This window comes from Lutzomyia longipalpis, chromosome 1, assembly GCF_024334085.1.
Source record: "Lutzomyia longipalpis isolate SR_M1_2022 chromosome 1, ASM2433408v1".
Classification (NCBI taxonomy): Eukaryota; Metazoa; Arthropoda; class Insecta; order Diptera; family Psychodidae; genus Lutzomyia; species Lutzomyia longipalpis.
The window spans coordinates 48,566,414-48,592,756 of NC_074707.1; the positions used below are offsets into that span (position 1 = coordinate 48,566,414).

General features: G+C 32.9%; 3 protein-coding genes across 15 annotated transcripts in view; 2 read left to right on the top strand and 1 right to left on the bottom strand.

Annotated features, from left to right (window-relative positions):
• The window catches only part of LOC129787983 (protein Peter pan), a 1,185,971-nt gene that overhangs the window by 797,160 nt on the left and 362,468 nt on the right, over positions 1–26,343 (top strand). The gene's annotated exons all lie outside the window — the stretch shown is intronic.
• The window catches only part of LOC129787980 (L-dopachrome tautomerase yellow-f2-like), a 1,067,766-nt gene that overhangs the window by 797,160 nt on the left and 244,263 nt on the right, over positions 1–26,343 (bottom strand). The window lies entirely within an intron of this gene.
• Positions 1–26,343, top strand: part of LOC129787932 (protein lap4) — a 107,607-nt gene that overhangs the window by 7,229 nt on the left and 74,035 nt on the right. For all 13 annotated transcript variants that reach the window (XM_055823780.1, XM_055823777.1, XM_055823779.1 and 10 more), the window contains exons 2-3: positions 2,787–2,904; positions 24,131–24,299. In XM_055823780.1, coding sequence (XP_055679755.1) covers positions 2,787–2,904; positions 24,131–24,299 — 287 coding nt within the window. The remainder of the gene's footprint in view (positions 1–2,786; positions 2,905–24,130; positions 24,300–26,343) is intronic.

The window sequence follows — 26,343 nt, forward strand, 5'->3', positions numbered from 1 at the left end:
TGAATTTTCTATATATTGAAAATCCATTGACTTTCCTTTTTGCCCCAATCAATTCGACATGAAGTGTTAGAGACACAGAGTGAGTGAGAGAGAGAGATGTGGCTAAAAAAGGAGTTGTATCTGAAAATAAGAAGAACATGGAGTGGAATGTGAGATGGATGGTAAAATAAGCAATGCAAACAGTTACAATGATGTACCAAGATCAAAATTAAACCATTAAACTTTAACCTTTTTTGTTCATGAAGCCACCTCCGTAAAATTCCCCACAAGTCGCTTCAATTGATCATGCTAGAAAATTTTAGAGAGAGAGAGAGAGTTTTGGAAGTTTTCTCGTGTGACTTTATTATATGCTTTAGCTACATATACCGGCATCTTCATAATAATTGATGATATTTCTAACTTGTCTGCAATTATACAACGTTTAACTTCTAATGCAATTTTACAAATTAGATAATTTGAATTATAATTTGTTAAATGATTCATACACATTTTGTATCAAAATGTCTTATCTCAATGGAGCTTAAATTTCAATTATTAAAGAGCTTTTTGTAGGATACATAAGCTATGAAGGGAATTTAGGAATAAGAGAACTTTATAGTAAAACTTTAAGCAATGATTTAAAGTTTGTTTTTTATCGCAAAAAAAATAAAATTAAACAGTTCGATGAAACACGAGAAAAAAGAAACGGACGTGAAAAATTTGAAACTGTTTATCGTTTAAAAAAGTCGCGTAATTTATTACACCTTCACAAGTATTTTCGTTTGAAAGATTTTGGCTTTTTATGAGTAATTAATGTAACTATAGCCAAAATGAAAAAGGAAACGTCGGAAAACTTTTAGAAACTCGCTTTTTAAAAATTATTTTACCTCCAAAAGAATTTTTCTAAGGCTTAAAGCTGTGTAGGAAGTGAAAAAAAAGATGAAGAAAATGTCTGGAATTCGTCGTTATATACAAAATATATAAATTTCAAGAAAAGAACATTAATCTTGAAACTACAAGATAATAAAATATGCTATTCATTGCAATAAAATGAAGTTGATGATTAAATTTTTTGATGTCTGGTTGGGAAATGTATTGGAATTCAAAAATATTTATTGAGAAAATACCTCAGTCAGCTTATTTGCTAAAGACGACGGTTTTAGCGCGATTTTTTTATGTGCTGAATATTAGTTGGTATACCACAATCGTGGCATACCAAGTATTGTAATCGTCGGAAAAACCGACCACCTCAGATCGGGCTCAAACTTGGTATGAGCACGTTTTAGACTTCCCACATTACGAAAATGGTGGTGGAAAATTTTTGATCCGGCCGGCCTGCCGGCCGGCCGGCCTTCCGGCCGGCCTTCCGGTGGTCCAAACTTTATCTTATATCTCGAGAACGGTAACAGATAGAGACTTCCGGTTTGAAGTTTTATATAGAAATGTGGGTGTAAAATTTCATTTTTTCGCATTTTCAAAATCCAAGATGGCCGCCATCCGCCATTTTGAAATAACGTCAATCACTTCCCTTATAGTTAGAGGTCTGAAATTTTAGTATGTTGTAGTGCTCAATGAGACATTTTCATCGATAACTCATACTTGAAAATCGGTCAAGCCGTTTAGCAAATATGGCGACCTAAAGCAAAAAGTGTTTTTTCGATATTACTCGAGAACGGCTTGACCGATTTTGACCATCTTGGTATCAAATGAAAGGATTCAAGAAGCCCTACAAATGTCTAGAACATTCAAAGTTACAAAAACATCCGCAAGAGGCGCTAAAATCTAAAACAAAAATTTCCTAGTTTTAAGGGGCTATATCTCCGAAGATCTGTTATAGATTTCCTTTAAATTTTGATATGTTGTAGAAGGACTAATAATCTTGCACCAGTCCGAAAATGAAGAAAATCTATGTCGCCGTTTAGAAGATATAGCCATTTGAAAAATTCTTGAATTTGAAAAGTTCTAATAGCCATATCTTCTGTTCTGCTTGTCCAATTTTGCTCAATTTGGTATCAAATTAAAGGTTTTGCAATAATCTACAACTTTCTAGAACATTAGAAACCTCTAGAACCACTCCTTGAGGCCAAAAAGTGCAAAAAACTGTTTTGGTAGAACAAAAATCCGCCATTTTATGTTCTGGAGGTGACCTTGAAATGTATCGAAATATATGTCAGATTATAGCTTATTTCAATACCTTTTTATAACTAGTCAAGAAATTTCTGTAGGTCTTATACAACCAGAGATATGAGCATTTTTATCTTTCATATTGATAAATTTCATTAAAAAAATCAACTTTGCCTACTAATTCTGCTCACAAATTATATTACAACGCATAGACTGACCCATCCGCGTTGTGGTATACCAACTCTAATAACTGGACGCGTTATGATTGACTTTCCCCAGTGGGGCACAAAAGTAGTGCTATACGCGCACGGTGATATCGCGCAATTTACACCTTGCGCGTTATCAGTAGGTATTTTTTTTCTCTCTGTTAAGTTGTTCGAGAGAGTGTAAATAAATACGTGACGTCTCCACACCAGCAGGTATCATTACAACAGGGTGTCAAATTCTTTGTACGAAATTTTTTTTTCTTACAGTTGTGTGCAATAAATTGAGGTGTGAATGAGGAAAGGACAGGACTTGATAGATTAGATAGTAGGTGTGAGAGATATCAAGCAAAATTATGCTCGATAAAATTTTTCCGCTTCACCCTCGTACACGATGATTTCATTCTATGTTTGTTTGACTTTTTTTCTTCATTGAAATTTAAAAGTAATTGTTGCGCTTATTTTGTAATTTCTTTTCAGAACTTCTTTCGGCTGCATCGACTGAGAAAATTGGGCTTGAGTGATAATGAAATTCACAAATTACCACCGGATATACAAAATTTTGAAAATTTAGTGGAATTAGATGTTTCCAGAAATGGTGAGTTTTCCTTCTTTATTTCCTCATTCTAAAACTTTCTCTAATATTGAGTCAATATAAAGCTATTTTGGGTAAAAGAGATTTTTTTTCTCTCTCTCACTCCTCTGTGAGCCGTGTGAGGTGGGAAAAGGTATTGCGGTTAAAATTTTCTTTTAAATATAAAGTGACAGAAAAATATTTTCACCGCTTTTATGTAGTTTACTTTGAAGAGAGTGATATAAAAATAGAACATTCTTCGATGTTCTCTTCTTTCTCCAAATATAATAACCATCTTTTAGCACTCTTCCAAATAGTTTCAATATTTACATTTTTCCGATGATTTAGGTGTGGAAAAATTCGGGGAAATTTTCACACAGTGTGTCTAACATGCTTCAGGTTCTTTTTTTTTAATATGTGGGAAATTCCCGTACAAATTTGTTCATTCTATCGGATGTTTTTGGCAAGAATTTTGTGATTTTATGACTTTGATGAGGACGAACTTGTTGAATTTTCTTTTTTTTTGTGAAGGGGAAGTTTCCTTCAGTTCCTCCCTTCAAAAAAATTTCCCGGTAATTTTTCCCTGAAAAATATTTAGATTTTCAAGAATTTTTCCAACAATATTCGATTCCTCGTCACATATACGTTGATCTTTTTCTTTTTGGATGGATGGAGGTGGGGTGAGACCGTTTCTGTGCGTAAACAAAGTTTGATAAATCCAAACCCAAACAAAAAAAGTTAAGTCAAACCTAGAGGAGAGATGTGAAAATCATCTTGTATATTAGTGGCTCTCTTAGCAGGAGATATGTTGTATCGTATAATGTGTAGACAGGAGTAGATGGTAAAGAGATACGAAAAGTATTGAATATTGTATTGGATTTTGGGTGAAAAAATAATGATTTTATTAATAGTTTTGTAAACATTTCTCCTCTCATCTTTCTTTTCACGTGATTTCTTCTCATTTTCCTCTTAATTGATCTTTTTCTTTTTTTTTTGTTCTAAGAAGATGTGAGTTTGATTTTTTTAACGTATAAGAATGGCTGAAAAAAAATTACGTTAAAATTTCTTTATCAAATTAAATATTTTCCACACAAACTTTCCATTTTTTCCGAGTTTTTCTCACATAGTGTGACGGGGTGTTATATTGATGGTACATGAAGAGCCTTAATGAGATTACTATCCATACGTGTGGGAGGGTTGGAGATAAAAAATGAATATCGCGGGAGTGATTATAGTAATGGATGGCCTTTTAGTTTGCGTGTATTTAACATTAATCTGCAATTTTTTTTCACCTTCCCTTTTTGCCATGAATATGTCACACATATTACGGAGAAAATTTGTGACGAAATGAGGATTAATTAATTTTAGAAGTTGGTATTATATATAGGTAGTAAAACACAGCTTGGTTTTTGACTTAATAAATAATTTAGGCGGTGAAACGTCGTTGATGAATTTTGGCAAGTAGAGTTTTCGGGGTAAATAATGTGGCAGAAACGCACAAAGTTAAGGTAAAAGGGGATGTAGAAGATGGCAAATAAGAAGACAAGGATGGAGATTAGAATTGACATGTGAATATTGAATGTATATTATAATTTATGCGGTAAGATTTGCTCATTTAGCTCGTGTTTTTGGGCATGCAAATTTATTGTTTACTCGTTAATTTTTCTGCAAGACAGCAAGTGATTTATTTTGGGATATTTTATAAAGTCACAAAAATAGTCAAAAGAATAGATAAGAAAAACTCTTTGAATTTTGGAAATTTGAATTAAACATGAGCATAGGACAATAAACTTTTAGATTAAAAAAAAATCCTGCACTCAAAAAATATTTATGAATCTCTTTATTTTGCATAATTTTATATACTTTTATTTCATCGTTTTTTTTATTGTATTTTGTTCGGGAATAAGTGCACCCACAAAAGAGCTACAATAAGAGCTCTTCTGTGCAGCATTTAGGCACCTACCTACCAAACATAGTGTTGTTAATGATTTTTTTTATGTTAGCAAGTTGTGCAGCCAACCACACTTCCTCACAGTCTCGCGCTAATTTTTTTTTTCATTCAACATCAAACAATTTTATTCTGTGAAATCTTTTTTTTTGTCTTGGTATTTCCTTGTGCAACCCAACTGGACAAATGGAAAGCTGTCTGGTGAATAATTTGAGATTCTCTTTAGCACAATAATGTGTAATGTGTCGTAGTGCAGAGGAATGCTCATAAAATTCCATATATCTTCTTTTTTTTTTCTTCTTTTCAACAAGACACTGCTTCAATAAACATCTCAAAGAGATATGAGGAAAATTTCTTTATAGCTGAGTGACAGTTTTTTTTTAATTTTTCCTCGAATTAGTTGGGCTCTCTGTCACACAATTTATGTATCTAAAAAAATGTTTCTCTTTTTTCATTTACATTTTAATTGAATTTACTTGGAAGCTATATACATATGTAATAAAAGTAAGTCGTAGCATAAACTTTTATGTTGGTTGCTTCGGACATACGCACTGATTAAAATCGATTTTGGATGGTGTGTAACAATGGGAAACAGTGGAAAAGCTATCAATGTGATAAATAGCTTTCACCACACGCGGGAAAAAAATTGCAGATAAATAGTCTGCTGATGCCTTCCTTTTCTCTTTATATGCTCAACGTCAAAAAATTTACGCCTCTTTTGCATATAAATAAAAACAGAATGGAAATAGGAAATATTTTAATTTTCATATTATTTTTATTTTTGCCACAATATGTGCGAATTTCTCGGGAAGTTGAATGAAATATTATTTTAGGCCTCTCCCCACATTTACATTTTCTTTGTGCAAAAGTCAAGGAGGAAATTCCATGAAAAATGATGAAAAGTGCCGGGGTTTGGATAAAAATAAAAGCGAAATGCCAAATCATTTCTTAATGATTATAATCCATGAGCGAATGCATTGTGTTTGTGAATGAAAAGGCAGCTTGCAGGGACGAGGGGAACGAAAAGAAAATAGTATAATAAAAAAAATTCCCTCACTTAATATTCATATAATATAGAGAGATTGTGATCAAAAATTGCGCCACTAATTTTCCCGTCCATTCATTTATGATAAAAATCGTCTGGGGATGATTGAGAGTGAACTAATTACGTACGTATGTAGGTACATATATGTACATTTGAAAATTGAAAATGCGCATCAAAAATTAAATTTTGCCTCCTGTTGAGGGTGGTTTCTGTGGACATTTTGTGAATGCATAAAATTGCATATAAAAAGCATTGTTATTTGCGTTCTAAAAGAGAATTAATTTCCCGGAAAATAGTTCGTTATAATCGATAAATCCGGGGAAAAGCTCCATTATTTGAGGTGTATACAGGTGTGAAAAATGTTTAAGTGGTTTAAAATAGAAAATATGTTATTAATAGCAACATATTTGCTTGTTAGATTAAAAGTATTCTAATTCTGTTTTGTTTTGAATTGAATTTATTGAGATTTTCTCTTCTTAAAAATCAAAAAATATTTTTCATAAATAAATTTGTATGTGAAAAAGGAGATTCAGTGGTTTAAAAAAAATTCCAAAACAACTCTGAAGGGCTTCCAATTAACTCTGAGCGCTCATTTTGCATCATTTCTCCCCCATTTGCTACTTATAGAAATTTTCCCACACGTGTTGAGTCCATATTATTGTGTTGAATGGACAAAATAATGAAATTTGGGGTTAACCAGTAATTTGTGGTTTAACTATGGCGTTGCATGTAATATTGTCATCTATGTAGTATACAGGTTTATGCTCCATATTTTCTCCACCTATACATTTCATCTCTTCCTGATGGTAAAACTTTTGTTGTATGTTTAAGCCTCGGCAATAAAACTGAAATTATGCCATAATTGACATCAAGAATCAAATTATGAAACATGTCATGAGGATTTCTAGCTGTTTGCAGGAATTATATCGACGTGCCCGAAGATTATGAACCATATTCCTATCTTTTAACACAGGAGTATGGTTCATAATCTTCGGGCGCGTCGATATGTAAAGTTCCATATCCTGTTCCCAACAATATTGTACATAAATTGTTCAAATGAGAATAGCATAGTTATGAAAAGAGCGATTTCACTAGAAAAACTCGATGGATCAATTTTGATGATTTCTGTTTTAGGAAATAGTTTTCAAAAAATAAAAAAAACAATGATTTTAAAGAAATTACAATTAGTTTATTTGAATAAAGCCATGGAAGTCGATTATCAATCATTAAAATTTGTTGCCTGTCCTTCTGAGCGTGTACTCTCAATTACTGAAAATATTAATACTCTCTTTGATTCTTTTGTCCCTAAGAAAAAAGTCTTAATACCTTCGCTATTAACCCCTTGGATAAATGAAAATATCCTTAAGCACATAAAGCGGCGAGATGCTGCTTTTCGCAAATGGAAGCGTACTAATTTATCTGATGACAGACGTAGTTTCTGCCGCTTGCGTAACAAAGTGAGCACTCTAGTGAAGGGAGCCAAAAAGAGGCACTTCCTAAAATCCCTTGACATTAATCTACCTGCGAGAAAACTGTGGGATAATATTAAAAGGCTTGGCCTTCGACCTTCTGTTGGCTCATCTCTTGGCAAATCCCTATCTGCTGATGAACTAAATCAATTTTTCTCTACTGTGTCTAATACTGTGCCGCTTTCAACCCCTGCACTTCCTAGTGAGCCCTGGGAGGGTTTCACTTTTGACTGCATCTCCCCTGAGTCTGTAATTTGTGCTATCTCCCGTGTGAAGTCGAATGCTATTGGGAGCGATGGGGTCTCTCTTGACTTCATTAAAATCTTACTCCCAGCTATTATTCCAGTGCTTACCGATACTTTTAACCATATCATTACAACGTCGACTTATCCTGATCCTTGGAAGTCAGCTATTGTTGTGCCTATTCCCAAAATTCAAAACCCTGTTCAGCCTTCAGACTACAGACCTATTAGTCTTCTTCCTGTACTCTCGAAGGCCTTTGAATTTGTACTTCATGAGCAGATTTCTGATTACCTAGATGAGAATAAACTTTTATGTAAATTCCAATCAGGTTTCCGTGTAGGCCACGGCACGATCTCAGCTCTTCTAAAAGTAACCCATGATATTGCACAGAGCCTTGATGAAAACCACTTTGTGGTCCTGGTGTTATTAGATTTCACCAAGGCTTTTGACAGCTTGCCGCATGACTTGGTCTGTTACAAACTCCTTAATTTTTTTAAATTCTCATCAACCGCTATAGCCCTTATCCGTTCTTACTTCAGTAATAGATCTCAAATAGTCAGATTTGAAGATGATGTGTCTTCACCTTCCTTCTTAACCAAGGGCATTGGCCAAGGCTCCATCCTGGGCCCTCTCTTCTTTTCACTTTTCATAAACGACCTTCCTTCAGTTTTGCGAAAGTGCTCTTACCACCTATATGCAGACGACCTTCAATTATACGTCTCAGGCAGTACAGCAGATCCATCGTCTGTCTTTCAATGCATGAATGAAAATCTTGCACGTGTTGAGCACTGGTCGACTTCAAACGGGTTACTTCTAAACCCCAAAAAGTCCCAGGCTCTTATCATCTCTAAGAAAAATGCTCAAGTAACTTCATTCCCCTTGCTTCTACATGGAGAAATCATCCCAACTGCTGATCAGGTTAAAAACCTTGGAATTTTTTTCAATTCTACTTTATCATGGTCTGATCATTCAAATGCTGTCTGCCGCAAGGTTAATTACTCTCTTTATACCCTCAGACGCTACCGGGATATTACTCCTAAACATACTCGACTTCTCCTTGCCCGAGCACTCCTTCTTCCTTTTTTTCTTTATGGGGCTGAGCTGTTCTTTCTTGCGGACAGCGACTCACTCCGCAGACTTTCTGTTGCATTCAACAACTGTGTTAGATACATTTGTAGTCTAGGCCCGCGTGATCATGTCTCTCACGTCAGGAACGTGTTTGCAGGATGTGATCTGCCGGCTCTGCTTGAAATGCGTGCCATGATATTTCTCAATCGGCTGACGTTAACCCGCTGTCCTGAATACCTAGCGTCTCTTATGATAAGGGGTGATTCTGCTAGGGTGAGGGGATACCGGGTTCCTAGAGCTCGATCTGATATATTTTATCGTACTCTTTTTGTCAAGGGTGTTTCCCTTTTTAATGCGCTTCCGACAGAGTGTCGTGAATCGACTTGGGCTATTCATAGAAGATTCCAGACTGACCAGTTGCTTTCTCTTTAATATTTTTTAATTTTTTTTTTTGCTTTATCTTTTGCTTTTTTTCTTTTTCTAATTTTCTAATTATTGTATGTATACCTTTTTTTTTAACCTTAAGTTCTGAATCTTAACGCTTTCTTTTTTTTTCTTTGCTTTTTTTTTTTCTTACCGCGGACTATGTAAGAGGGGAATTCCCTATTTCTGCGGATAAATAAATAATACCTAATACCTAATACCTAATAAAAAATCATTCAAAGTATTGAAAGTTTTCAATGGAATTAATCAAAAATTCTATAAGATTCAACAGAAATGGATTAAATCGATGCATTTCAATATTTTTCTGATATTTTTTAAGAGGATTTTCTTTCATTTCTTTGACATCCTATCAAGATATCAAAGAGTATATATTTCTTCTCGTCCATATGATGAATGTTCCAAGCCTCTTACACATCAAATGCACAGACGATAGTATGAGAGTTACAAATAAATTTTCCTTCCTGGAAAAACCAACAATCTACTGGATGTCTGTTAGTTTTCCTTTTATAGAATATTTCAAGTGAAGTTCCTGTGACCCAACACAGGAAAAAAAATCTCTCAATAAGGTTACACAAAAATCTCCTTGAATTTCTTTAGAAGTCATCCTCTCTCGCCTTTTTGCCATTTGATATTCCCCAAGCACTTGAGAAGTTTCTTCTGTGTGTAAATATATTTTTGAGAGAAGAAAATTCAGCACAGAAGAAGAAAAAATCAAGTGAAAAAAAAAATTCAAAGAAACCTCCCAACATCTCTTCGTCGGTTATTGCTTTTGAAAATGAAAATATTGCGTGGGTATTGAAAATGAAAATGACCCAAAGAGAGCTTCGTGTAAGCGAGAAGAAAACATTTTGATATGAGAGGTAAAAAAAAATGAAGAGAAAATCACTCTCATACATTGAAGAGAAAATTAAAGTTAATTTCAATTGCGTAATATATTTTTATTGTTTCACCTGTGTGCAATAAAATTAAAATGGCATTTGAAGAAGAAATTAACTTGGTGTACAGAGCTTTTTTCTGCTTTATTGTTGTCTCACTTAATACGACGTAATTTTTATTATATATTTTTGCCAACAATCATTGTTATGTATTTGTGTCATGATGTCGTACAAATATATAGGTAGGTGATATAGGTTGCCAGCAAGGTTAAAGAGTTTTTTCTTCTTTTGAAATTTTCCTCCTTTTGCGGGTAAATATTTCATAATTTTTGTTTAATTTAATAAAAAAATAAATTCCCTCACGCGTTATATCTTTGAAGTTTTCTGTCAGATTCATTTATTGAGACAATTTCCGGTCACGATGTGTAACATTAGTCAATTGTCTCGAATATTAATTAATGTATTTTGAAATTTAATTAGTGAATTGTATTTAGAAGTTAATTAAATGAATATTATAGTAAACAAATTAAATTCAATTTGTACGTATAACGTTTATTCAATGCAAGCATGTATTTAGTTTGCTGCTTTTGTCTTATGTGTTATGAAAAGGAAACTTTGCAATGAGAGCGTCCGCACATGCCATCGCCTCTAACCACAATGCTGAAGAATGTTGAATTTCATATTTAGTATCAAGTTGTATGGCTTCTCCAACCAACATATGCGTTATTAAGCGTTATAATTAAATCTATATGGTGTATGTCTCTGCTGAAGAGTGTGCAAAATGCAAGTGATTCTTGTCACATAAATTTTACATTGAAACAAGCCAACCATCAGATACACTTGACGACATTTTCTGCATACATAGTGAGAGTTAAATACTCGTTCTATGTACCACAGTGTACTATGTATAAAATAGCAACATGTATACATGGATTGTTATAATGTATGTATATATGAAAGATAGATATTATTAGGTGCTACAACATTCAATACTTTTGTTCCGGGGCTCTCACAGAAGCTATATGGGTGCATAAGCGGGGGAGTTTTTGACGTGCTGTGAAAGTTATCTGGGAACAGATGGAAGTTCTTTGGGGAATTTGAGATGACACCGAAGAGTAGGAGGGAAATGGCCATTTTTCCGCTTTAGATCTCACTGTATGGACAGCACTAAACATTTTTACCGTATGTTCATTCAAGCTCAAATGGGAGCCATATGTAATGTACATAATTTGATATCCTTGTTGCTCATTCTTGGATTTTTTCCCCAAGAATAATTCTCGAGGAATTTGAAAGAAACATAAAATACATTTAATTTAAGAATTAAATAAATTTCCAGAGAAAATGAATTTAGGTTAAGAAATTCTAATAGCAAAGATATCTGGCACAAAAAAAGCCACAAAGACCTAGAAAAAAGAAACGCACGAGAAAAGTCAGAATTAATCTCTTCTTCCAAGAAAGAAAAAAAAAACCTAAACCACCATCATCATCAATTTGATTATATGAGAAATAATCAAATTTATAGGTACAAAAGCATTACGTTTTTCTCGTTTTTTTTTTCGGTATACGCATCTCTTCATAAAGAACGTGATGGGAAAAATCAATTGAAAGCTTTGGGAGGGCGAAAATTCTCGTCTTGTGGAATTTTCTTCCTTAAATGGAGGAAAAGCTCAATGCCAAAAATACATTGAAAGACCTTGATCCATTTACCCAAGCGGATACACTCTGATTGAGAAGTTGATGATACCACACACAGTTCAAATAATCTCTCATCTCTTTCAAACATGTCCACAATATTAATTGATAGCCAATCAATATGAGAATATTTTTGTAATGACAGAATAACCCATGTTGCTGCTGTGGTCAATTTCATGTGAATAGAATATTTCTCTATCATCTTGGCCAAGCAATCATCGCTGTATTACTAATAATTTTAACACATATAGCTGAGATATGTATATACTGTATATAGTTGAACAACTCAATTCTCGTTTCACTATATTGCTCTAGGGGCAAAATAACTCTCTTCATCTCTTGTGCAATCAAAACGAGATGTTTTTATTTGATGGTTTTTATGTTTTACAAGAAATAATTAAATGTAGTATAGAAATTTTACTTTTATGATGAAAGTAAAAGAAAAAAAAATTGAAAGTCTTTGATGGTTAAACGTACGTTTTAATTTGAATTTAAATTTGACATTAGAGACAGACGATGATTACCGATAGAACACGCGAAGTGTATGCTGACATCCAAAAGAACTTCAAATTGAAAATAAATCACAAAATTTGAATTGATGAAAGATTAAAACATTAATCTTCTTTCATGTACCTAATCAAAAGTAAAGAAAACTTTGAAAGAAATATATCATCAAGTAGGGATTTAATGTAATCTTCCTGGATAAGCTGATAGCTTCCGGTCTTGATTAATTAATTTATTCAATAATTATCATGCCTAACTCATTCCCTATCTTGTTCACAAACTTTTTTATCTATCCCTAATTCCACTACAAAAGTATATAAGCTTTTGATTCAATTACTATGTAGTATATGATATGTATATCTGTTATGCTACATATAAAAACAGTTTCTTATTAAATCCCATTCGTCCTCTAACTTGTCTGCATGATAAACGGTGTGTGTAGTGGAGGAATTCCACAATCCACCATTTACAGGTAATCTTTTCAATTATCCATCTTCAACATATTTTCCATTGCACTCGTTTTTGTTTTAAAAATTCTTTTGCAAAAATTCTCTGAAACATTCTTCATATACTTGCGAAAAATGTGGCAGAGAATGTTGAAGCTATTAATGGTTATAGGAGAGGAGGATGGAAAAAAAAATGACGTGCAAACTATCCTGCTAAATGGAAGTATTTTTCAACAAACAACAAAAAATCATAACGACGCTATCCATGGGAGGAGATATTGAAAAATCATTCACAATCATGTCTTATGACATTTTTTCTCATTTAATCAATTTTTATTTTATTGAAGGGTCGTTATGCGAATACAAAAAAAGAATTGTTTGCAATGTGTTGAAAATTGCATCTACTATACCCGTTGAAATATCATCATAGGGGGGGACAGAATATGTGGAGAGCTTTTAGTTCTTTTAGTTGTATGTTGTATGTATATGGCACTGATGGGGGGAGGACGGGGCTATGTTGCGGATGGCGACGCAACTGGATTTTCATTCAACTATGCAAGGGTATATGTATGTAATGTAGTTTCAAGCCATTTTATATTTTATATAGACACAACATAGTGTTGATGGTGAATAGAGATGAAGCTGGGGCTGACTATAAAGAGAGAGGAGGAGTGTATAACACATTCCTATACGAATGAAATGCCTCACATTCTCTCAAGTTTTAGTTTTATATGAAGTCAACCAGGCATCATCATCAACTGCTATTAAACATGGGTCACTGACCCATTGAAAATGACGATGACACACTCGGCATTTTTTTCCTCTTACTCTTTTTTTTGCCTCTCTCTCTCATATTTTCCTTTCATTCACCCGCCTCTCCCCAAAAAAAAATTATATATACATATGATGAAATTTTTACATCATCTCTCTTTCTAATTGCTATTCACGTCCTGTGCTCTACGTACATTTTTTTCCGCATCACCCCTTTTATTCTAAATCTCACTCGGGGTTCGTTTACTCTCCTGAATTTTGCCCGAAGAAGAATGGAGAAGAGGAAAAAAAATGGTTTATGATGGAGGAAATTATGCACGTCCAGAGAATTCACTTGTTTGAATGTGACAGCAAAGAATTAATAGCATTTTTTGTGTTCACTGCGTGTAATTCCACAAAGCACTAAATCCCCCTTTGAGATCAAAATAAATTATAAAAAAATAAAAATAAAAATTCTCCCATCTCAGCACAAATTGAATATTAATCTTCAATCGAGAGGCACACAGTTGTAGCGCGCTATATAGCTATATAGCCATAAGAAGCTTTGCGAGGTTCTTTCCTGAGAACACGCACAGAATATTATATTTTCTAAATTAATATTATCTTAAATTAACATTGCCCTCAACATATTTTTCATTTTGTATACATTCATCTTCTCATTTCCATAATTGCAGCATTATCGCCTGTTTTGCTTAAATTGACATCCCTTTTTATATTCATTGGTAAATGGTATATGGAGTAGAATGATATTAATAGCAAAAGGAGTGCGCAAGAACGTGAAGAAAAAGAAGTATTAATCGTCACTCAATGTACCCCAACTCCGCACCATCTTATAATACTTTTTGCACGTATACACTCAAATATCGATTTAGTTATTCGAAAAAAAAATAAGCTATATATAGGGGAAGACGGGGTAATTTGGCCACTTTGGCAAAGTCATTAATGGGAATATCTCAAGTATGGTAAATGCTAGAAAATCCATTTCTCCACAGTCTATAGTCCCCATAGAGATAATCATTCGTACCAAGTTTGAGGAAAATCCGATCATTAGATTTTCTTTTATTTGATAAAAATCATTTTTTCACTTTTTCAAGTGCTTTTGGCATTTTGAATCTACGTCATTTTCGAAAAATTTTTAACACTTAAAAATTAACTTTTAAGCCATTAAGGGTCATTGATCCTTCATAAACACGATAGTGACATCCATTTTCCGATATCACAAACAGATTTTCCTGTGGAAATGGTTTTATCTGGAAAATTGGAGTGGGGTAATTTGGCCACTTGAGTTTTTCCGGCACAATTTTCCGACCACATTTAAGATATTAATTATGGTTGTGCCTTTTTATGTTTTCTTACAGATTATAAGCAAAGTAGAATAAAAAATTTTATCTAAAAAAAGAAATTTACGATAATTTGAAAAATGGCCTTTTTTAGACTTTGCCCGTTTATGGTTCAGAAAATGTTAAAGTTTGAGGCTCTGTTAAATATTTTTATCTGGCAAATTACTGGAAATGAATATTAGATAAATAACCTATCTTCCAAAAAAATAATCGAAAAAATAAAATTTTTTTATTGTTCAAAAATTTTCATGTTTAATAATTTGTGCAACAAAGTGTCCAAATTACCCGTGCTCGGGGTAATTTGGACACTAAGCTAAGGGTCCAGGAGAATGGAAAATTCACCCATTTCTCATCGAGATAGGGAAAAGTGTTATATGGGGAAGTTGTAGGCCGGAAAATTTCCTACAAAATAGGGCTATTTGGTTTTCTTCATACTACCATACTTGCTTGATATATCCCAAAAACCGCCAAAGTGGCCAAATTACCCCGTCCTCCCCTACGCAAAAGACGCATTTTTATATCGAATTACTATGGAAATGAAATGTTTTCTCGGCTGATTATTTTTTGTGTTTATGTTCTCATTTTATTCGCGGAAATACATTTCATTATTCCTTTTCTTTTACATAAAAGGCATTTACCTTTAACATTTTTGTTTTATTAAATGCTATAATGCTTTAAATTTAAAGAAGGGAGTGTTTTGAATTTTTTTTAAATAATAAAACACTCTATCTGATTAAAGAGATTCTTGGCATAATAGTTAGAACCGTTGACTGACAGAGAAATGTCTCCGGTTCGAATGATGGATGAATCTTTTTTTTTCTCATATTTCAGCAGTTACAGAATTAACTCTTTTGCGTTTCTTTTTGATATTTCAATTTACAAACAGTGTCAAAGTGCAAACATTTAAAGAAAAAATGAAAATATTTTAAACCTTTATATGACTGAATTAATTGATTACATAATTAACCCAGAACTGTCGATTGTACGCTCAACGAATTGTCATTGCTGACTTTAAACATAGAAAAATTGCATTAAAAAAAACTTTATAAAAAACGAAGATTTGTTTAAAAAAAAAGTCTTAGAAATCTTTAAACGAAATTTGGAAAATATTTGTCTTCTCTAGACAAGTCTCTAGACCAGGTTTTTCTGCCATTTTCCTGGTGAGGCTGGTAGTGGTAAGTCGGCGGCAGACGCAACCCGAGATAAAGGAAATAAATGAAATGAAAATTTCAAATTCAAACGTTATGAGAATTTCAAAAAAAAATCCAAAACATATTCAAAGTTGATAAGAATTTAATAAAAATAATTTGTATTTAGCATCTCAATTAAAAGTTTTTCCTTATATTTTTTGCAATAAAATAAAATCAAAGAAAATTATTCGTCATGCAAGGGTTAAAAATACACTGAAAGAATTAGATTCTTCACACCTCAATTTGTTGCAGAAATATATAACATTTTTATGATTTTTTTTTGATAAATTCTGAACAACAATTTATGACTTTGTATGAGCTATTCGAGATTTGTATTTCGTCTCATTGAATTGATCCTATTTTACCCTCCTTTACGGTAGATATTTTATTTCTTCAAATAAAATTTCAAATTGAGGCATTTCTACTTTTTTTTTAAGGAGACATTTCTTTAGATACTTTCACATCATACGTAACCTTTTCATATTATGCTGAGCTCTGTGAGCAAAAATCTACTCATAGCATCTTCAGGGCACACACGAGCCAGGATAAAATTCTTATATTTATGGCAATTGTGAGCTATAAAAAAGTTATTCATTGTTTGGGCTTCCCGGTTATTCACTCTTGTGGGCACATAAAGAATTTTTCTCAACTCCCTTTAATATTTTTCAGGGAATTTTTCATATTTTTTTTTCTTACTTCTTCTTAAAAACAGACACGATAAGAACATATGTATGTACGTATATATAAGTTGAAGTACGCGAGGTAATACTCATCCATATGTAATGTAGAGAATTGTTGGATATACATACATAACATATTACTCATATATCTTCTTTCTCTCTTTTTTTTTGTACATTGCAAAACTTACGGGAACCATAGAAAATAATTTATTTGACATATTTTATGCATTTTCTTATATAACACAAGGAATATAAAAATGATTTAAGTTTTTTTTTCTTTTGATGATGAAAATACAAACATCACTTGACATAATATTCAAATTTTCATGCGTGGTGTATTGTTTCTAGCTCGTCAATCTCTTCAATAATGCATTTTCACTTTGATGGGGCTATAAAAGTGTGTAGTGTACGTTACGTACAAATAATAAAATGCAAAATGCATTCTTTTGTACAATATACAGAATTTTCTTTCTATCTTGTGACATTTTTATGTGACATCGGAGAAATTGCAATGACATCTCTTTATTGCTGGAAGGATGCAATGAAAATAAAATAGTTTGTATGTTTAAAAGAAAATTATTCTTGCAATTTAAAAGAGATTTTCCTACTAAATCATTTTTGATTTGGTTACATTTATTCCTATCTAACGGATATTTTTATTTGAATTTTAAATTTACTACACTATTTCCCTCGAAAGGTCTTAATTTTGTAAAAGAAAGTTATATTCTGGTGATTTAATTTACCCCCAATAGCTCATTTTGCCCTCCTAGAACGAAAAAGGTATTCCATAGCAAAATTCTACGAAGTTTCTGTATTTTTCCATAAATTTTCCTTGCTAATTTTTTTTCGCTTCTCATTTCCACCCACCTGTATGTGTGCGGCTGTCTATCAAAGAATCGATAACTGAATGGAAACTATCGACCATGAAAAAAAAGTGATTAAAGATAAAAAAGAAACGACAACAACCAAACAAAAAAGAAGTGAATTTGTTGAGTAAGTCTCGCGATAAAGTTTCTTTCATGGGGGGGGGGGAAAGGGGGGTAAAAAAATTGCAAACATACCATGAATTAAAAAAGTAAACAAAATGCCAAAATTGCTCAATTAGACGTGTGTGGGAGGGGGTATATGAGGGTTGAAAGAGCAAAAAGAAAAACCGCCGAACCAATTAGCAGACAAAATGGCCAGAGAACAATGCTGAAGGTGAATACAGAGAAAGAAGAGAAAAAGTTCTGCATATGCAAATTTTGAGGTATTTGCACGGAAATATCATTTCGGGGACGGGTGGGGGGTTTTATGTTTGTTTTTGCTACCATTCACCACATTCGATTGAGGGCAAATTATTTGTCCAAGTTGATAAACAAATAATTATTTGATAATTACACGGAGAAACATACAACACATTCGGTTGATATTCGTCTCATTCAATGCCTATTTTTAACATTCTCCGGCCAGAGGAAAATATAGATTTGAAGAAAGCCAACAAAAACCCCATCAAATTGGCGAACAGACACCATTTATTTAATACAAATGCCCACACCATAACCCTCTTCTCCACACCCGAATTTCCCGATCAATGTCAATAATGTTTCAGACTCCAATAAGCCATCACAATGATTTTCCTTTTTTTTTTCTTGTGTTATTCCTTTTTCTTCCCGTATACCCGGAATTAGGGCAATCAAGCCCTCAAATTGCGTCTAAAGTTTCGCAATTTGCTACTTTTCCATCGAATACCAATTTAGAATTTGTCACCAAGGTAATTATATGTGTATATACTTGGTGTTTAGCTAAAAGCATTTTTCTCCTTTGGGTGTGAGATTACTCTCTAGTTTTGTGTGGTGCATTCTCAAATAACTCTCCCATGAAATGAGAAGATGATGTGGTGAGCTTTACTCTATCAGTAACACTAAACTGATGTTAACGCGAGGGTAAACCATAAATCAATGGGGAATTCCACCCCGGAAGTTAGTGGTGGGTGGATGGGGATAGTATCCAAGGAGTTTTCAAACGACCTGGATTTTCATGAAGTTGTAAAAGCTATTTTGTGCGTGATTTTTAATATATTATCTTTGATTTTTTTTCGATTTTTTCATAAAAATTCGTTATAAGATTTATAGAAATGTCTGACATCGATAAATTTATCTCCAATTTTTTTAGACAGGAATTAATAAACAAATGCTACAGAATTTAAATTAATTAAATATTCTATCTCAGTTTTCTTTATTCAGTATCGTCCAATAAATCATCTCAATAACCTTTTCCAATATCCTTTAATTAATTCTTAATTAAAACTCTCGAAAAGTTTAATTTCTCATTCAATGTGTCTTGATAATTAAAAAAAAGAAACATTTTGATGTACCAAAATTTTTAATTTCCATTCTGGGACTGAGAAAAGTAGAAAAACGTCAAAAATATATCAACAAAAGTCACATTTTTCCACTTTTCTCAGTTCCTGAATGGAAATTTAAAATTCTGGTACACCAAAATCTACATTGGTATTTCCTCTTTAATTTGCTTTTTACCCCATCAAAATCCACCCAGTATAGATCCTGAGAAAAACCTATCTTTGTGTTTTGAGAAAAATCTCAGGATGGCGTCGCACCTAAGATGGCGGAAAGTGATTTTCTTACTCTTCAATAATAAGTCTTTAAATGTGGTCAACACCGGAAAACCAAGTTTAAGAAAAACCCCATGAAAAATAAAAATATTTAATTTCACCAGCCCTCAAAAGGGATCCCCCTTAAGAAAATTTTTTAAGGTAATTTAAATGTAACACTTAAGAACATTCTTTATTGATAATTCCTATATACATAGGTAGTTACTTATAAATTTTGTATATAATATCCGTAGTTCCATTGACGCATCATTGCCACTTACGTAGGACGGATAAAGTTACGTCCGAGCTATTTTTGGAACAATTCTCCAGCTTCTTGAGACTTACGAGGCTCAATATCGCAACAAAATAAAGCAAAGATGATATATCGTTTAGTGTTTTATCCTTTACTGTGTCCTAAATTTTCTCCAGTCAATCTATTTTAAAAAAGTTTTAAGTTTTAAAAAGTTGAAAAAGAAAATGCAATTGTTTTAGCAGAGAAAAATATAATCCAATAAATAAATAAAATAATTATGAAAACATGAAAAGCTAATTGAGATTTATTTTTTAATTAAACCAAAATCAAATATTTCCACCCCATTCTCCCCTATATATTACGTAATTTTTCAAATCACATTTTCATATTAATAATTTTCAATGAGCTTGTGGTGTGTATGATGGATTTCGAGCACCAAAAATACATTTAAATCTCCAATTTTCATTCATACATGATTCAATATATTGCAGGTGGAATTTTAATCCAAGCTTTAATCCCTCTGATCCTCAATTTTAAGCTATATATTTTTTATTGGTCTTTTAATCCAGAAACATTACATGGGAGAAAAAAAATGTTTACCTTCTTTCTACAAAATATGCTCTCTCGCAGTGAATAAGATGTTATTCTTTTCACTCAGGTAGCGTTCATTGTACCCACAAGCTTTCATATAGTATGTCATCATCATATAATCTCTGCTTATACTAAGCAAGTCCAGGTGAACTCTCTATATCAGTGCAAAAGAATAAGTTGAATGTTTTGTGATTTTCAAGGTGAGATTGCAAGACTGTGTTGAGTTGATATTCTTATTTATTCGCACACATCTCCGTCCCATCTCAATGCGAGAAGCCACTTTGGGTGACTCTTGTTTGCATAAATAAGCCATAAAGAAATTTATTGGCATGCCTATTATATTCCATCCTACGTTTCTTCTTTTTTTTTCATTAAAATTTGCTCTCATGGAAATATCAATAGATCACCTACCAAAATAATTACTCTCTCAGTTCATTGAATAAAGAATATTTGATGGAGATTTTTTTTCTTCGTCGTCTTTGTGCTTCCTTTCTCACATAAAGTGGAAATACCTTGCAAAAATGTGTACAAAGTCAAAAGAATTCGAACATGAAAAGCCTCTCCCAAAAGTTATTGAGGAGTAGGTGAAGAAAAAAAAAGAGAAGTCAATGTCAATGGAATCTTTGTTTCATACACACCGGAATCGGAATATATGTATGTGAGCTACCTGTGAGCTTTCTTGCCATTTCACCCACAAAACTACAAAGTATGTTACATTGAATGTAACATTGGATGGTCTAATTTGTTTTTATTAATATTCTCGTGGACGCTTGTTACCTTTTCCCACGTACAAATTTGCGTGGGTGCTGAAGGGAATTGTACTTGAAAAGTGGGCAGGAGATGAGGAAACAAGTGTAATTTATTCACAAGCAAAAGAACGCGAGAGAGAAAGAAAAAAAATGAAAGAAGGAAAGCTCAAGAGAATTTGTTAGTGAACACACTGTGAGGAGGCATAGGGTAATGAGTTGAATGTGCGATACAAAAGTACTCTGAATATTTAAAATGGTGTTGGAAAAGAGCAGCAAACAAATTACAAAGATGATTCTTTTGCAAATTGCTGTGAAAGCCACGAAAAAAAAAGAGCTCAAAAGTAGGACACTAAAATACCTTTTTTCTTATTCTTTATTGTAGAAAATTCTCAATTTGAAAGTATCATTTTGTATGATTTGAAAGCAAAAATGATTCAAAGTGATTTTTAAAATCAATACAAAAGAGTATGATACAATTTTCATGATATTCCGAACACTTATATTTATTTTTTATGGTTTTTAATTAAATATGCAAAAAGAGAAAGAGAAATTGATAGTTTAAATTGCAAAAGTCAATAAAAAATTATTAAATTACTATCTCTCCCCATTCAATGAAAATTTCAAACATGCATTATTGAGTGAAAAAAATATACATATTGAGTATATAAAGTGCTCCTCCTCTAACCGATAGCAATCCCAACTGATTCACTAGGTATGCCAATAACTCGATGAGGATGCCCCTACTGGGGTACGCCGTGACGGGGGTTATCAATCCATTTATGAATTGTGATTGGCGGAAGGAATTTTAAATACTGAGATAGATTATTATTATTACTGTAAACACAATGAAAAAATTTAAATTGGATACAAATATCTGCCGTATTTAGCCACAATACACTCGAACAAATCTCTAATAAATTGGGTAGAAATTAAAGACTTAATTTTCTTTAGTATTTATTAGAGGCATAAGCAGAAATCTTATGGAGATGTTACATTTCTTTAAAAAATTCTAAAGACATTTTTATTGGTTTTAAAAATAAGTATTGGTTTGTCCAATATTCATTCGGATTTCTAACCTAAAATATTTACATTAAACTCAATGGCTGACTTTTGTTTGACGTCTTCGCGAGGAAACTTTTTTTGGCACTTGGAGGTGACTTTTTTGCGCAGACATAACCTCAAAGCAACTTTTTTGTGCAAAAAAGTGAAAAATGTGGGAAAAACTACATTGCAGTGCCCCCTGAGGGCTTCCGGTTTGCTCTTAATGCATTTTTGAGGCGAAAGTTTTTACAATTCTGTTAGGAAACTTTTTTGACACTTGGAGGTGACTTTTTCGAGGAAACTTTTTTGACATTTGAAGGTGACTTTTTCGATCACATTTGACGTTCTTTGTCTCTGTTTTTCTATCAAAGGTTTTTCTATGCACGAAAGCATATAACTAAATTTTGCAATTTGCAAAATCTTTTAATTTGTTCTAATAGAATCATTTCTAATTAAATTACTCTCTCTCTCTCTCTCTCTCTCTCTCTCTACAAAAGTTTTAAAGGGATTAAACTTCTTAAAAATAAATAAGAAAACCCTAATGGTCATGAAAGGGTTAAAACAACCATCAGTAATTATTATTTGCATAGGTAAATAATATTTAGGTGAGTATACCCATATAAGCTTTTCTTCAGCACATATTAAGGTAATCATTAGAATTTGCTGTGAGCAACAGTTTAATATTCTTTCTTGTATGTTCATAAAACTTCTTCCTCAATTGTGGGACTCAATGTGCGCGATTAACTGATTCTCATCTTCTTGTGACTTAATAAACTTTGCAACCGTAAAACACCATCTGGGTAAACGTATGTGAGTGAAGGAATCAAGTTCAATATTATGATCATCAAGAAATGGAAGTTTTTTATGTGAAAGTCAATGGGTTTCTCATACGTTTAAGAAGACTGTAAAGGTAATATAAACATGCAGTTGTTGCAAGAAGAGTGTCGATTGAATTTTATTAATATTTTATATGTAGGATACCTTTCTTTTTTAACCATCTCATGTGAAGTTTTTAGTTTCACAAGGAAGTTATGTGTGGTGTATATTGTGGAGGTAGGTGCCAGCTGGATGCTGGTTCTTTCTGTGTTCCCATAAATCCTATTTGATTTCTCTCTCTGGGTGGCGATTAAAGTTTTCTTCGCGCATAGCAGCAAAAAAAATAGGTTCTCTGTGTTGTAAATTGACCACAAGAATGGGATTGAGAATGCCAAAGGAACGGGGGGGGGGCGGTAACTATGGATGGAGGAGAAGACGTAAGAAGAAGTCAAACAGCGGTTTCTTGGCTAGAGAGAAAGAAGTTTTTTTTTCTTCTTCTTCTGTTTTTAAGATTCGTCGTCGCCTCGTAGTTTTGCCAATTGCACGACTTGTTCCCGTTCTAGTTGGTCAAGTAACGATTTCGGAATGAGATTGTTGCGCGATGGGTGATGGGTTGAGAAATCCCCCAACTTTCATTGTAACATTGTGTGCCATTGAGTGGTGGAGAAAGAGAGAGAGAGAAGAGCTTTGAGGGAGGTATATATAACGTTGTTACTTTTCAAAAGTTCCGTTTTATGTTCAACACGACTTTGGAATTTAATGGTGTAAATGGAAGTGTACTTAAAATAGAAGAAAGATTTTCGTTGAATGATGGTTTTATGTGTTGGTGTTGTCCCTTTATTTTCACCGGTATTATACTATATACAGGTGGATTTTGCGAGAATTCATGCGAAGCTCGTTTAAAATGTATAGCTTTGGTTTGGAAAATCGAAAATTAAACACGATTTTCCCAAAAAAAAATGAAAAAGCTTTCTCTAACGCTTCAGCTCTTTTTTTGTCTGAGTTGAAAGCTTCAAAATATTACCTACGTTACATATATTTTGTTATGTATGTAGGTAAAATTGAACGATGAAAACTACATAGGTGTACGAAATAAATGATGAGGGCATATTCACCGGCGAATATAAAATTGTTGTCATGGTGACAGTCTTTTGTGTTGTAAATAAAATCCATCGATGGCGAAAGAGTCTCACGTTGCTATTTAGATAATGTCGTCTACCATGCCTTACTTTAAACGATGGAAAATACCATATTATGAAGTTTTGTGCCCGAGGGCAAAATAAGGGAGATGAAGGTGGAGAGGGAGAGGGCAGTAGATGAGGAGTGGAGAAAAGACAAAACAAGTGGCCTTTAAAGGTCTCATTTATCTCCACCTTGCACATCTCACATGACTCGAGTATTTTCTATTTAATTCTCATTTCTTCTTGTTTATAATGAAATAGCAAAGAAGCAAAATTGTGTACATGAAAAATATCTATTTTATATTTTACAGATATACCGGACATTCCTGATGATATCAAACACCTTCGAAGTTTACAGGTAGCTGACTTCAGTTCGAATCCAATTCCACGATTGCCCGCCGGCTTTTCGCAGTTGAAAAGCTTAACAGTATTAGGTCTCAATGATATGTCGTTGACATCATTGCCAGCCGATTTTGGAAGGTGAGATCCATCACGTTTTGTTTCTCTATTTTATACGTTTCTTCTCCTTTTTTTTTACTTTTCCTCTGGGTACGTGTTTACGTTTTCTACACATCTCAATGTGTATTATATACACATATATATTTAATTGTATTGTTAGTAGATTCAACGTTAGCGCCACAAAGTAGGGCATTTAAATAGAGAGAGATAGAGAGCCGAAAAAAAGATTACACCACACACATAAAAAATCCACGCGAAAGTAAAGCATATGAGGAATCATTTTTCTTCCCAACAAAGTCTTCCCTGTTATTTATAGAACATTATAAGTTGATTGGTGATTATAACTCACTTTATATGGTCTTTGGAAGTAATTTAACCTTTAACTTGAAACCATATACTACACAACATACTGTCTAACGGAGATGGACAGACACTTTAAATGCACGAGAAGAAAATTTTAAAAGTATAGGGGAGACCGGGGCTAATAAAGTCACTTTAAGGGTTTGGAAAAAGCTTAAAATATTATATTTCCTAGCTAGATAGAACAAAATGATCTGAAAAAGAGTTGTAGGGCAGTAAATTTCCTAAAGAAATGAGCTATACATTTCGCTTTATCTGTTTGGGAAATATGATATTTTGAGCTTTTTCTAAACCCTTAAGTGACTTTTTTAATCCCGGTCTCCCCTACGCTCTGTGAGGGCGTTTTTTCACTTTACAATTTTCAATTGGTAGGTGTGTTGTATGTGGAAAAACCTGGTAGGTATAGGTAAATAACTAGGTAGATGATGAAAATAAAATAGAAATGGGGGGAAAATGAAAAACATTTTTAATAGAGAGGAAACCTCATTTAAAGTAAAGCACAAATACACGGGAAAAAGCATTTTTTTTATCAGTTATATGACATTACACAAGACCACATTGTTACAATACAGTTGCTGGTAGGAATTGTACGAGCAGTTGGTTTATTTTTTACAATTTAAAGTTGATTTTATTCTTTATTATACAATTTGTTTGATGTTTTATTTATTTTATTTCTCTGTCAACTTCCAAGAGAAATCATACTATTTTCGCTAGAAGATTCTGAAATTAATTCACAAATACCAAGAATACCACGAATCCCATGAATTTTTTCACATAATATTGTTTTTTTTATAATTTTTAATATTTGATTTAAATCAAATATTAACAATTGCCAAAAATTATAAGTAAGAATCCTAACAATTTCTCTTTAATAAATGTCATAAATATAAATTGCCAAATCCTATAAATCCCTTCGTAAATACCACAAATCCTTGAAATACTTTTCTATGTTCTACAAATCGCTGAAGTCTTTTAAATCTCTTCCATGCTTGGTTTTTTTTTGTGTTTTATTTGATCTTCTGTCTTCTTTTTTCTCAAATTGAAAAAAAATAGCCTTTGACTTCTAAAGCTTCTTTCAAGTACTTCAAATCCCACAATTACTGCAATAGTTATTTAATCAAAGTGTCCGCACTAGATAAGATTTGTATATGTTACTGCGAAGCTTTCAAAGCTTCCTTAAAAAATGAATTTGAATTCTTAAAAATATTTTCAAACGAATCTTTGTTTTTCCATTCTTTAAATAAATAGGTGTATATGAATACCTTCAAAGATATAGGTAAGACAACGTTAAGCACAATTCCCTCTCACTCTGCAGCTCTATGCGCAGTCTCACCTTGAAAGATAGTGGTAGAGCAGTGGTTAAGGTAATCTCATCAATGTTCTCCCTTCAATCCCTCACACAATAGTCAGCTCACCTGTACAGGTCATATAATTATTAATATTCGGCGATGTGGGATCAAAAAAAATTTGTTGCAGTCCCGGATGATCTCAGGTGATTCCAATTGCCCATAAGAAGTAGCACGAGTTGGCACGTGTAGCCTCGAAATCCTTCTGAAACTTTTCACTGGATATTCGGAGATCCTCCTACACAACTCTCAATGAAAAATCTAATTCTCCTTTTCACTTTTGACTAAATATTTATTTCACAGCAAGTGATTTAATTTAATAAATAATTCAATTTATTCAGACAATTTTGGCGTAATTT